We start from the raw sequence: 15,248 nt of genomic DNA on the forward strand, positions 1-15,248 counted from the left end.
GTAGACAATTCAGTATGAAAATAATGGCTAACAATTTGTTGAAGAAGCAGTCAACATTCAATCTAACAATAAGTTATTTTAGTCACCATAGAATTGGCTTAAATTGAAAGATCCTTGATACATTTTTATCATTAACTTATTTGTCAGTTGCCCGCTTCGGTATAGATATTGTTTTTGCGTAAAACATGCTCTGAGCATGGAATCTAATGGGTGGAAAACTATCATTGTCTTCTCTAGTAAACCAAATATAGATAATAATATAGATAACCAGAAATAGATTAGTAAGACCTTATGGTGCTTTTTTCGAGTTCAGTGGGATATATCAATTCGACATATGAATGAGTGAATATTGCTAAATGATAAAATGATTTAGGATAAGCAAACTGTGAAAGCGTACGTGTACAAAGGGCGAAATTATGAACTGAGCAAACGGCAAGTGCGAGGAGCGAACACAGAGCGCAAAGTTTTGGTGACAGGCTGTTTATATTGATTTTACTTTCATTTACTTGGCAAATTACACGGTCACGCATTTATAATCATTTGTTTTGTGTTGAATGGTTTGTCGTGTTTTCATGTATTGTTCATTCTGCAAAGATAATTGTTCGTTTTGCATGTAGGTTATCTGGATCGTTGATTTTGGTTTTATGTATATTTGCGAACAAGTCTGTTGATTATGCCTTTAATGTCATTTGTTATTATAAGTTTTTGTAGTCATTGAAATCATAAAAAGTGTTTTCTTTAATATGGTATTCCTCCATATATTTTGAACTATTATTCAATACAATATCTTTATGGTTTTTATTCAGTCATTCTACAAAAAACATGACCAATTAAGAATTTTTTATGTCGCCAACAAATTTACCGTTGTAGTATCTTGACTATAAAGGATGACTGCACTTAAGGATATGCGAAATTTGCGACAAAATAAACTTTCAAAAGAAGCATTTTTCTTTTCATTGCAAGAATGGTCAACATCCAATCTACAACTTTATGTAATTACGTTTAATAAAAGTGTGTACCTACGAAGTTCGAATCTGTTTTCAAAGGCAGGGGTCATCACAATTTCTTGAATCTCCGTGCGATAATGAGGACGCCCACTTTTTTTTTTACTGATTTTATACATAGTCAGCGCATGTTTGTCTATTTTTCTACGTTTAACAGTAGTTGTATATTTGCATAAATAATAATGTGTCAAAAGGAGATTTTAAAATAGACAAACATGCGCTCATGGTTTAAAAGAGAAAAAAACTGCTTCTTCTTACATTCGCTCTCAGTGTTGTAACCAAGGATTGTGACATGTTGAATATTATAATTCACCACGTGATGTCCTACCTCAGGTAACTTTGTGAATGCTAAATTCCGTCACGTGACTTGTAAGATAGCATTATTGTGCTAACTATAGGACATTGTGTTCGAATAGTTAAGTCATCTGGCATTGATATACAATCTGCTTTAATTACATTGAAGTGCTCATATTGCTAGTTTCGTTTTGAAACCTTTGTCAGAAGTGTATTTGTGCCATACAGAATGGAGAGGGAGATTGGAAAGAGTGATCACGTTCCTTTTTTCAAACATGTCATTGTTATTTATCAAGTCTAAATTTAGACCCATTCTTACAATGTTAGCTCCACCTCTCATGCATATCTAATGTTCAATCAAGGGCAGGTAAGTGTAAATTCACTATATTTGGAAAGCAGTAGGGACAAAAAACATTGAAACATTTTATTGTATCACAGTCTAAAATCATTTTAAGATTAAATTTGGTTCCAATTTGACAGGATTCTTTCATAAACATACAAAAGTGGAATAAGGTTTAGATATGAAAGCAACAGAAGCAACCGAAAAAGACCCAAAAACAGGCGTTAAGCGCAGTCATCCTTTAAAGGTCGACTTCAACTCTAGGACTTCACATTCACACAAGGTTTTGTAAATATTTACCGATATATATGCAGTTAAAGTTTTGATATGAACATAATGTAATGTTGAAAAACGTATTCCACTGCAAATCTTAATGTCGCTTCATTTATTTACAAATTTCAAGATGAAATGTTCAACCGTAAACTCGTTCCGAAAAGATTGCAATGAATGTTAAACTACAAGTATGTCCATAGGACATGAATGCCCCGCCGAGGGTATATTAGTAATGCAACATGAAAAATTGTATTAGTGTATGAAATTTGATGAGAATATCTTGAATAATTTCTTTAAAATTGAAATTGAAATCTTAAAAGTTTGATATAGATGATAAATTCTCACCAAATTATGTATAAGTGCATAAGCTTACATAAATATATCTTAAATGGTTTCTTTAAATTAAGCAAAATGCAAATTTAAGAAAAGTGAGGTCAAGGTCCCAGAAAAGTTCAAGGTCAAAAAGTTCTCATAAATACGTATCAGCATATTAAGTTTGATAAAAATATTTTGAATGGTTTATTTAAAACTGAGCTAAACACTAATTTAAATAAATGAAGTTAAGGTCAAAGGAAAGGTCAAGGTCAAAGAATGTTGATGCAGTTGAAAAGGTTACATCAGTATGTATTAGCATATGAAGTTTGATAAAAATATTATGAATGATTTCTTTAAAACTGAGCTAAACACTAATTTTAGAAAAGTGAGGTCAAGGTCAAAGGAAAAGTCGAGGTCAAAAAATATTGATGCAGTTGAATAGCTCTCATCAGTATGTATCAGCATAGGAAGTTTGACATTAATTTAAGAAAAGTGGACATAGGTCAAAGGAAAGGTCAAGGTGAAAAAATATTGATGCAGTTGAATAGCTTACATCAGTATGTATCAGCATATGAAGTTTGACACTAATTTAGGAAAAGTGAGGTCAAGGTCAAAGGAAATGTCAAGGTCAAAAATTGTTGATGCAGTTGAATAGCTCTCATCAGTATGTATCAGCATATGAAGTTTGACACTAATTTAGGAAAAGTGAGGTCAAGGTCAAAGGAAATGTCAAGGTCAAAAATTGTTGATGCAGTTGAATAGCTCTCATCAGTATGTATCAGCATATGAAGTTTGTTAAAAATATCTTGAATAGTTTCATTAAAACTGAGCTAAACAATAATTTAAGAAACGTGAGGTCAAGGTCAAAAACAAGGTCAAGGTAAAAAAAAGTGTTGATGCAGTTGAATAGCTTACATCAGTATGTATCAACATATGAAGTTTGATTACACTATCTTGAATGGTGTCTTTAAAACTGAGCTAAACACCAATTTAAGAAAAGTGAGGTCAAGATCAAACCAAAGGTCAAGGTCAAAAAATGTTGACGCAGTTGCATAGCTCTCATAAATATCTATCAGCATATAAAGTTTGATAAAAATATCTTGGATAGTTTCTTTGAAACTGAGCTTTGAACAGAGCTAAACGCAAAGTGTAACGGAAGGACAGAAGGACGGAAGACGAACATGACGAACACTATTCATGGCGAGGCATAAAAATGTCTTTTATCCTATATAAAAAGAAATAAATCCACTTCTCGCAAAGAAATGCATGGATCTCCTTTCATGCGAAATCATGAGCATGTCGCTTAAAATCGATTAACTTCCTTAACGATTTTATTTTTAAATTTCACGCATAGAATGCAGATTTCAAAAAGAACTGAAACTTATCTGAAAGTGACCACGGAACCTAATATCATCGATTCTAGATGCGAGTCAGCTATTTAGACGATTACATTTTCGATATAAAAAAATGAATTAGACAAAAACAGTTGTCTCTTTTAAAAATTTAACTTCCGTAACGGTAATTCAGGACAGTTTTTGCATTAAAAGTATAATTTTTTTTTATTAGTTTGGGAGCGAAATGCTTCACACTTTTGTTTAATATCCTAAAACAAACTTTGATTTTAACTATTGAAGAGAATTTTAACTTTTATTGCTGGGAATTAACTTCCGTAACGATATTTTTCCCGAAAATTTAATTTAAATTCGGATTTATGCGAGATTTCATGAATCATACTTTTGCGTTCTTTACTGAACATCAGAAACGAAAAATTGGTTCAAATTCAGCTTTATTTAAAAAATAATAAGGCTTGATCGAGCATTAACTTCCATCACATTACCTTAAAAACAATGGTATCTTGAAATTGTTGTAAAAAGTTAACGATACCAGATTTGTGGACAATTCTTTGTTTTCAAGTTCACTGATATGTCCTTTAGAGAATTATGATGTTCATTTTGCTATTTGAAACAATTAGTTTTTTCATGTTTTTTACTCTCAATTGGTCTATTTATCGTAGAATGACTGTGTTATTCAATGCAAACTTTTTCCTTCTAAATAACAAAATCATAACAAAATTCTCCATGATTTAATAATTTCCTTAAAAAATATCTCCCGTATGACTTTAATTTTGCCACTTGATTCCACATCATCAACCCGTGCGTCCACGGAGATAATGTTTTCTGTTATAGTCATATAAAGCCGCCTGAGTTATTGCACATAATATTGAATGATTGTTGTAGTTTAACGTCCCTTGTAAAAGTACTTCAATTCAGATGCCAGTGATGTTGTACACGGTGCCAAGGACCATTGAGCAGTGGGTTCTTAAAGGTGCCAAGTTTGCTGTGACACGGGCCCTAAAACCGACAACTTTTAATTTAAAGTGTCGAATGCACGTGAAGGACCTATCTAATTAACTGTCTCTATCGGGGCTCAAACCCACGACCATCAAACTACATTATTTGAAAAAAAAATCAATGATACGGATTAGTTTCTTTTGTAAAATAAATTGTTAACACAAGACAGCTTTGAAATTTCTGACAATTGTGTTGGCCCAGAAATGTTCATAGTGTCAATGGTACAATTACACTTTTAAAAGTTTTAATCAAATAATTACATTTTTTGTGAAGATTGAATGCGTATATTGATTTCTTTTCGTATAAAGTATGTTTCTGATGAGTATAATTAATTTCTAAATTCACAGTTCTTGCTTGAGCAATTAATACTCTTAGCTTTGTCATTGGCCTGTAATAATGAAGAATTGCAACTATTTATTCAATTACTGCTGTTTTATTGTTAAAATTGCTAAAAATGTTTTATTATAATTCAACGATACAGACTCATTCAACAAATCTCCCCATCTTTCTTTTTTGTTAATGTCTTTTGAAGTTCTTGTCGAGAGACGCGAAATATTACTATATTAACAAACAAAATTAAGCAAAAAAGTCAATTTTGGATGTTCCCTATCTTTTTTTTATGTTCCAATGTATAAAAATTAGATTCAGTGTCATGTTTTATTTTCACTTGGAAGGCTGTTTGTATACGATATAGTTTTATTTAAAATGTTGGATTTCAGCCATGTATATATATATATATATATATATATATATATATATATATATATATATATATATATATATATATATATATGAATCATTCTGTTAAATCACTTCCATCTCTCTCTCTCTCTCTCTCTCTCTCTCTCTCTCTCTCTCTCTCTCTCTCATATTTAAAGAATAACTGTCTATTTTTTTTTATTCCCCTCCCCCTCGAAGAAGGGAAGGCATAATTGATTGCTTTGCTGCTGTCTGTCGGTCTGTCTGTCCACCAACAGTTTCGGTTCATTTTCTTCGCAAAGGTTGCACATACTGAAATGAAATTTTGGTATACAGAGTTAACATAAGAATATCTAGGTCAAGTTCTGTTTTGGGTACGATCGAGCAATTTTAGACAAAGTTATGCCCATTGGACTTAGAAAAATTCCAATTATTTGCAGTTTCCGTTCATTTTCTTCGCAGAGGTTGCACATACTGAAATGAAATCTGGTATACAGATTTGTCATAAAAATATCTAGGCCAAGTTATGTTTTGGGTACGATCAAGCAATTTTTGACAGAGTTATGCCCCTTGAACTTGGAAAAATTCCAATTATTTGGGAGGGGGACATAAGTGTTTCACAAACATCTCTTGTTTGTTTTATGATGTGATCAAGCAGTTGGCTTGCGTGATAAACGCCGAATGCGTTTGTGAATAAAATTATCACACAAGGCAGTTGTTTGATCATCATCATAATACCAAAAACAAAACAAAAAACAAAACAAAACAAAAAAAAGACAGTTATTTCTTATATTTACATGATTCCGTAAATTCACGGATTCGATCCAAGCCACGCCCACTTTTCTCCTCTCTTCCACTCCCGACCGGTGCTTAATGAGATCGCTCCACTACCGAGATTTAAAAATACCATTTTTATATACGCATTTTTTTAAACGTAACAAAAATAGGAAAAAATGTAAGATATCTGCAGGCCCGTATGAAGGAATTTCAGTTGGGGGGGGGGGGGGGGTTACAGCCATACATTTTCAGTTGGGGGGCACTATCAACTACCAAAAATTTCTTGACAAGCAAAAAAAGGTCATCAGACGTTTTTATTGAGGGGGAACAAGCTAGTAGTACATGTAGCTATATATTCTATAGTTATCTATATATCGGCAAAATTATTGGGGTGGGGGCGGCCCTCCCGTGCACCCCAGTTCCTACGGCCATGATCTGAATGTAGATATGGAATTAAATCTCATAGTTGCTAACCACGAGTTTTGTGCCCATTCTTTATCCCCAAACCCGCGGCTGTATACTACAAAATTCTCTCATTTTTATAAATATTAATGATACACAATCAAAGACAATAATCTGACGCGTCAAGTTAAAAACGTTTTGTCCTATATAATTGATCGGTCTATCTTGTATTTGGATATTAACATAACCACTTGTAAGTGCAACAGAGTGATTTCATTGGTCAAGATAAATCTGGCGTCATTTGATAAATATTCAGTGATTCATTCGCGAGAACGGGATTATTTTATAGTAGACAGCCACGGGTTTGTGGAAATGAAATGGACACAGGACCCATGGCTTGCGACGATGAATTAATCGATGAAGTTACCGTTTCTTGAAAATTCTAAGAAAAGGGCCAGGGTTACACAGTCCATATATCAAATCTTAATGCCTGTGTAAATTAATTTATTCAAAGTATAAGGGCAAATAACACGGTTCATTCAAAAAGAAATTCAAACTTGATCTGTAAGTCATCAATATAAAGAGACATACAAAAAATCAACGCATTTTCTACAAGCACGTCAAAAAATAAATTATTCCAGAAAACAGTGATTCAGAAATTTGATACCAAATAATATCTAATTATCAACAAGCCCGCAAAGGATAAAAGTTCGGAAAAAGGGTAAAACTATATGTCCCGGCCGGCCATTTCATGACGGGGCATAAATATCTAAAAATCTACTGGAAGCTTCCATGTTTACAAATGTAAGAATACGCATTTTGGTTAACAGTTTGTATGTTAATTATTACAAGGCACTGGAATACAAAATCAAAATATCCGCTATGTAAAGAGGTACACAAATGTATAGCAAAGTTTTCTTGTTAACATTCAACGCGATTGACTCTGGGATAACAAAACTACCCCAGAAAGCATTGACTGGTAGCTATTTTTGACGCAGATCGAGCCATTCTAGCTGAAGTGAAAATGAAATAGACCAAAATACATCAGAAGATTTTATAGCAAAATTCACGATATTCATTGGAGGTGACAATGGCTACAAATTCATTTGAAACTTTCTGCGTTAACAAGGATTATTTAAAAGAAGCTTGGTCAGACCTTTTACGTTTGATTAACAGACAAAACGAAAGAAGACACGTCAAATATTTTTTGAGAAATACTTCGAAGAAGGAAAAAAAGATTTACGAGGAAACAATGATAATGGACGCTGCTTCTGTGCATTTTCCAAGAAAATGTTTATTGTCAAAAAATAAACAACTGAAAGGTATTTGGTTATCCCTTTGTATAGATGGTGAAGAAAAACCCAAAAAATTGCCATTTGGTACACAGTGTATCATATTTCCAGTTAATGAATTGCTAGATTATTTAAGATTATCAAAAATGGCTAATCATCAAAATAATGATAATGAGAAGGAAGAAGAGGAACGTCATTCGCATGAAGAGGAAAATGTCATTGTGCAAGATAAAGTCAAAGCAGGGGAAACGATTCTTTATACCCGTGAAAGAGACTTTTCAGAGAAACCCCATGAGCATGCAAAATTATGTAGAAGAAAGAAATCAAGTAAAATTCCAAAAATAATCCCTAGAAGAGATAAAATGGAGAAATTTGAAAGGAAAAATTGGCAGCGAGAGGATTTTTTGAAAGGTCAGAGTTCAAGAAACAAAAAATCAGCGAGAGATGAACAGAAGATCAATGAAATGGATTCTGTTGAAGGGTTGAGAGAAACCAAAGACCCTTTACTCTTTTTTGAAATTGCTTATTATTTCAACATGGATATTCAGTATGCCCGAATGGTACTTATCTCGGCATGGGATACCCATGTTCAGTGGTGCAAAGACAATTTACATCAAGTTCCACTTAGTAAGAACCCCGTTCTTGAGTGGAAAGATGGGGTTCTGAAGACAGTGAGTAATGTTCATCCAAAATTATTAGTAGACGTACTAGTTGTTGGAGATGTAGAATTAAACAGAATAAACAGTCATTCATGGTTTACGGTGAGAAAGCTTCCTCGTGCATCAAGCGATCCTTTTATAGGAGTTCACAAACCTGTAAATTATTTATTTCAATAATAATCCTCAACTTGCAAATATATTACTTTTAATTAGTCAACTGGTCATCAAACCAAAACATTCTTTGAATTGCAATAGCAGTTCCTTCTTGATTCTACAATTCTGAAAATTTGTTTTTTATATTTACAAACTTAAAGTAGAACCAAAGCTTTAGATGTTTACATATATAGTTATATCATAGGTTTTACCTGAATCCAGGTTTTGAGTTCATGCAATTAATCTCTTATTTAAATTTCTGCATTATTGATTTCTTCTTGCACTCCATTTTATTGTCTAGTAAATGTATGTATGTAAAAGAAATGGATCTGGATTATTCATAGCACAATACAACGGCTTAGAAAAGAGAACGATGATCGACAACTCCTTGATCTGTGATGTCAGAAATGAATACGCTGATCAGAATATTCAGACCTAAAATTGTCTTTAACCAATTGACAATCTTTAATAGCCAGTAAGTTTAAAGATGGTATACCAGCCCTTTGGACATTTCAAACTTTTTTGGGACAACCAAGATTTCTAGATAAAACGATTTTTTTTTTAAATTTACAATATTTGTATCAATGGCGCACAGAAGAATCATCAAGCTTGTTAAGACACTTTATGGCAGGTAAAAACCTTTTTAAGGCAAATAAACAAAACTAAGAGTGTCCTAGAAGAGGGCTATAATTAACCAGTACTGAAAAATTATAGAAACAAAACTAACGTAGGTAATCCAGAAAAATCAGACAAAGTGAATGAATAAAATTTCATTGCGACGATCGAAACGGACCTCTGCATATAAAAAAGAGCATTACATCAAACATAGACTTTTTTGTTGTATGACCCAGTATATTATTAACATATAACATACAGCAGCTGTGAACGACAACTTGTAAATGAAATGATTTCAATGTGTCTTTAAAAAGTAGTTATATAGACTTAAAAACCAATAATCTATTGTTCAACGACCTTTATTTTGAAATCAAAACATTACCGAGAAAGGAAAGTGAAACAAAATTTGAAAACGATGGCCATTCACAAATTTAAACCTTTCTACTTGACTAAAGATCGCTTGCTAAATTCATGGCAAGAACTCTTAAACTTGATTGCCGAACAAAAGGTAGCTAGGTAGAGGATGAAATTACATTTTGTTAGGATTAATGTACGAGTAGCGCTCCATTCCTGAAAAGTTCCCCGAAGGAGGCGAGGCCCATTGCTTTTAAGGAATGGAGCGCTAAGAGTACATTAACCCGCTTAAAATCCACTGTTTTAAATGCTTGTAAATATTGTTTGTTAATATATAATAAGGATATATATAAAAGATACACAGTAAATATTTATTTAACATATTAGTAGTATTTAATATATATATAGAGAGAGAGAGAGTAAGGCGAGTAAAGTGTAATAAAGTAATTTAAATCCGTCGGCTGTCAACAGCTTCGATAGCGTCTGACTATCATGGTGAGGGTACCGGGATTGATTCTCGGTGGTGCCGATAGGTTGTTTTCTTAATATGAAAATAAACTTTAGTGAAATTTCCTAAGTTCTTTCTTCGGTAGAGACAGGGAAAGGAGAATTTGAACAAAGCAAATACCGTTTTTAATGTAACTTGCAACTCGCTATTCCTGAAAAATAATGGAGTGCTCAAACAAAAAAGTGATGTTACAAGTGGATTTTAATTTCTACTTCATCACTGTCAAGGTCATTACGGAACCACATGAGATAGCGCTAGCTTATCAGACTTCAGTGTGCGGCTAACTTGGCTTCAGTGTAGATGTTCTTATCTTGTGTCTGGATTAATTTACGAGTGCGTTTTGTGTGAACATTTGTTAAGGGGAAGTTTTTATATTTCATAAACATGGCCACGGGTCATGAGAACTCAGACGATATGTCAAAAGATGATTTAATTTTGGAGTCTGATAGACCTTCTACTAGCAAGGTGGACTCAGAAATGAGCATTTTAAATGCTCTGTCATCGCTGCAAGGCAGCATGGATTCAATGGCCATGGGCATTTCAAAAATGGGTGAAGCATGGTCAACCCTGGCTCAATCTAAACCGGTTAAGGACCGGAATGTCAATCTCAAGAACAAACGCAAGGCGGATGATTCTGAGAGTGAAATAGACTCAGATGTGAGTGACAGTGTTTTATATGACGACGAAGATGATGTTAAAAGCCTTATTAATGGGCTGAGTAACAAACAAACTACCAAAGAAGTAGACAAAAAAGAAAAGGATGATGATGAAGATCAGTGGTTGGAAGAGATTGGGCAATCATTAGAAGAAGATGATGATATAGGCCCAGATACTAATCCTAAATTGGCTAACATAGCTAATAAGGCGTTCTCCAAGTTAACTTCTGGAGAAATAATAAAAAAGAAAAAGAGTACTTACAAGAGACCAAAAAACTGTGAGAAGGTTGTGGTGCCAAGAATAAACAAAGAAATTTGGAGGCGCATGAAAGTGGGTTTCATGAAAAAGAGAGATATGAAAATGACACAAATTCAAACATGCATAACTAAGAGTGCATTTGCGGTTATGCAGGTTGCGCAATATATATTAAAACAAGATAAAGCAGTAGACGGTAAAGAGGATGCAGTACGTGCATGTACTGACGTTCTTTGTCTACTGGGAGATGCTAGCACATCAATATCTTACAGAAGAAGAGAACTATTAAAACCAGTTCTTAAGAGTGACCATGCTGGCTTATGTGACACAAACGTCCCAGTAACATCTTTGCTATTTGGGGACGATTTATCTAAAACTTTGAAAGAAAGCAGAGAAGCAAATAGACTGGGAAGAGATCCTTATCAGTCAAAAAACTGGAAAAGGACGGGCTACAAGTACCAATATGCCCAAAACAACGAGAAGCAGGAAAAACAAAGCCTCAAGAAGAAACAAAGAAAGTTTTAGAAGAAACTGTACAGACTGTAAATAAGGTAAACAGTTTTACTAGCATTCATGTAAATAATGTTATAACAAGGCAAAAAGAATGTGAAGATAGGTTTCAACAATTTGTTTCTAACGCGTGTACACAAGCAAATGCAGACATAAAAAATTTTAAGGGAGGAAGAGTAAAACAATTTTTAGATCAATGGAAGTCTTTAACATCAGATAATGAAATTCTAGGTATAATACAAGGGTTGCACCTCGAATTCATTACAAGTCCACATCAGGATAGAATTATAAGACAGAGGAAATTTAGCGAATCTGAATCATTGGCAATTGATATTGAGATAAAAAACCTACTTAGTAAAAGTGTTATTGTTGAAAGTCAACATGAAGAAGATCAATTTTTATCGCCTATTTTCTTGAGACCTAAAAAGAATGGGACTTACAGGCTGATATGTAATCTGCAAGAATTGAACGAAAATATTGCATATCACCATTTTAAAATGGAATCATTACAATCAGCAATTCAAATGATGACAAAAGATTGCTATATGGCTTCCATAGATTTAAAAGATGCATATTATTGCATCCCAATTAATGAAAAATATCAGAAATATCTCAAGTTTCAGTGGCGTTCTAAGATCTATATGTATACAGCGTGCCCCATGGGTCTTTGTATGAGCCCCAGAATATTTACTAAAACGCTGAAACCAATATTTTCCACATTGCGATATCAAGGTCATCAATCAGTTGTGTATATTGATGATACTTATTTACAAGGGGAGACAAAGGAATCGTGTTGCAGAAATGTTGAAGCAACTGCTACACTGCTAACAAAAGTTGGTTTTGTCATAAATCCTGATAAATCTGTGTGGCATCCCTCACAATGTATTGAATTTCTTGGGTTTATATTAAATTCAGTAACGATGACTGTGTCGTTGACAAAATCTAAAGTAGAGAGAATATCTGAATTGTGCAAAACAATCTTGAAAAAGAAATTAATTACAATTAGAGAATGTTGTCAGTTTATTGGAACTTTGATTTCTACTTTACCAGCAGTTTCTCATGGGAAACTTTTCTATAGGCAATTAGAAAATGAGAAGATAATAGCATTGAAGCAAGCTGGTGGTCAGTTTGAAAGTAAGATGCAGTTCTCACATATAGCAAAATCTGACATTAATTGGTGGCTTGAGAATATACATAAAGTAGTCAATCCCATTTGTAAGGGGGAACCAGATGTGGTCATTGAAACTGATGCTAGTTTGAAAGGTTGGGGAGGCGTTTGTCGGCAACTTAACCTGTTAGCAGGGGGTCCATGGAAAGAGGACGAAGCTAATTTCCATATTAATGTACTAGAATTGCAGGCAGCTCTGTACACATTAAAGTCCTTTTTCTCGGATAAGAAAAATATACACATACAATTGTTAATGGATTCAGTAACAGCTGTATCTTATGTCCGAGAACAAGGGGGCAGTAAATCATTAAAGTGTAATGAGATAGCTAGAGAAATCTGGATTTGGGCTTTACATAGAAATATTTGGTTAAGTTCTGCACATATACCAGGAAAAAATAATTGTCAAGCTGATTTTGAAAGTAGAAATTTTAATGAAGATTATGAATGGAAACTAGATGAAAATATATATTTAAGTGCAATCTATAAACTTCAGTTTAAACCAGAAATAGATTTATTTGCTAGCAGAATAAATCATCAAATTTCTAAATATGTATCTTGGCGCCCAGAACCAGAGGCATATGCTGTAGATGCATTTTCCTTAAATTGGAAAAATTTGAATGTGTATTGTTTTCCTCCTTTCAGTATCATTCCAGCAGTTCTCCAAAAAATGCATACAGACAAAGCAACTGGAATAGTGGTAGTACCAAACTGGCCAACGCAGCCGTTCTATGCAACAATCATGAAAATGCTAATAGACTATCCAATCTTCATAAAGAAAAGCCCTTCACTTCTAATGCTACCAGGGAAGACTTCGGTTCACAAAATATGGGACAGACTAGACCTCCTAATGTGCCTATTATCCGGCGATCCATTGAAAACCACCAACTTCCGGAAAATGTTACAAGCATCATCATGTCGTCATGGAGGAGGGGAACAACTAAACAATATAGATGCTACCTCAACAAATGGGAAATTTTCTGTAGTAGACGGAACATCAATTCACTTCACACATCTGTAAACAATGTGTTAATTTTTCTAACAGAATTGTATGAGACTGGCATAGGATACTCTGCCATTAATACAGCGAAGAGTGCATTGTCGAACGTTGTTTCACTGTCAGGAAATGACAGTGTACAATTAGGAAATCACGCACTTGTTAAGCGTTTCATGAAAGGAATATTTAATAGTCGACCTTCTCTTCCGAAATATACTCAGGTGTGGGATGTTTCCCTGGTGCTTCAGTACTTGAAGTCTATTTCTATTGAAGACATAACATTGAAACAGCTGACATTGAAAACAGTGATGTTACTTGCTGTATTGTCTGGACAACGTGTGCAAACTTTGGCGATGTTATCTATTACTAACATGTGTTTGACGACGGATAGTGTACAGTTTTATATAGATCAACTGTTGAAACAAAGTAGACCAGGAAAACATTTAGGGATACTACGATTTCAAAAATATCATGAAGAAAATGTGTGTATCATAAAACACTTGAATATGTATGTGGACAAAACGAAACATCTACGTGACACAGATAATTTACTTGTTAGTTACCAAAAACCACATGGGGCAGTAACGCCTGAAACGATTTCTCGTTGGATAAAAAGTGTGTTGGCAGCAAGTGGTATTGATACAACTGTATACTCCGCGCACAGCACGAGAGCAGCGTCTACCTCATCAGCGGTAGCTCAGGGGTGTCCAATTGATGTGATTTTAAAACAAGTGGGATGGTCAAGAGCAGAAACATTTGGAAAATTTTATAATAAAACTACTGATAACAATTATACTTGTACGATTGATCAGAAAGTGTTGGAAACAATTTAAAGAACGCTGAAATGTTTAAGCTGTTTAATTGTACAGTGATTTGTAGCATGCATTTATTGTTTTTTAGCAATAACTGGTAATCATAATAAATACTACAGTTAGTATTTGTAATTTTCTGTTTTAGGCATCCAATGGCCAAATGGCTTTAAAATCTCATGTGGTTCCGTAATGACCTTGACAGTGATGAAGTAGAATTGGAAATTAAACGAGACTTACCTGTAAGTTGAAGTTTGATTGGAATTCTACTTCATTACTGTCGGGAATGGAGGAATCACATGCCACACCCTTGCTAGCTTCCCCACCCTAGACATTTATTGCTACTTCATTTTTTAATTGGATTATTTGACCATTGGATTTTCTTTCTCGGTTTTAAATACTGAAGTCTGATAAGCTAGCGCTATCTCATGTGATTCCTCCATTCCCGACAGTAATGAAGTAGAATTCCAATCAAACTTCAACTTACAGGTAAGTCTCGTTTAATTTCCAATTCTACGAAGTACATGCACAAAGGAGCGCTTAATCTACGACAAAAATGGAGTTATGGACGGGGCCGATGTGCATTTCCCAAGGAAATGTATTTTAGCCTGAAACCAAGAATTGGAAGGAGTTTGGATGGGAGTATGTCTTTTAAGTCTCGGGAGACCGGACATTTTACCATACGGTAACCAATGTATTGCCTTACCAGCAAAAGATATTATTTTTTACCTAGGTGAAAAGTCAGAGAAAGCTGACGATGTTGAAACAGAGGAGGAGACCGACGACGAAAAATATATGCATAAACTGACCCCATCCTTA

At 34.0% G+C, this 15,248-nt stretch overlaps 1 protein-coding gene across 1 annotated transcript; it reads left to right on the forward strand.

Moving 5' to 3' along the window:
- Positions 1-10,981: 10,981 nt before the first annotated feature.
- Positions 10,982-14,557, forward strand: LOC133179433 (uncharacterized). Its single transcript, XM_061314193.1, has 2 exons — positions 10,982-11,499; positions 13,269-14,557. Exon 2 carries the CDS (start codon positions 13,452-13,454, stop codon positions 14,451-14,453), a length of 1,002 nt encoding a protein of 333 aa, XP_061170177.1. The 5' UTR covers positions 10,982-11,499; positions 13,269-13,451; the 3' UTR covers positions 14,454-14,557.
- Positions 14,558-15,248: the final 691 nt, after the last annotated feature.

The sequence above is a fragment of the Saccostrea echinata genome, unplaced genomic scaffold, assembly GCF_033153115.1.
Source record: "Saccostrea echinata isolate AGI-Se365-2 ecotype Australia unplaced genomic scaffold, CSIRO_AGI_Sech_v1 ptg000004l, whole genome shotgun sequence".
NCBI classification, from domain to species: Eukaryota; Metazoa; Mollusca; class Bivalvia; order Ostreida; family Ostreidae; genus Saccostrea; species Saccostrea echinata.

Excerpts from the sequence above, each read along its gene's own strand:
- LOC133179433 (XM_061314193.1), top strand. The coding sequence starts at position 13,452 with ATGGGACAGACTAGACCTCCTAATGTGCCTATTATCCGGCGATCCATT.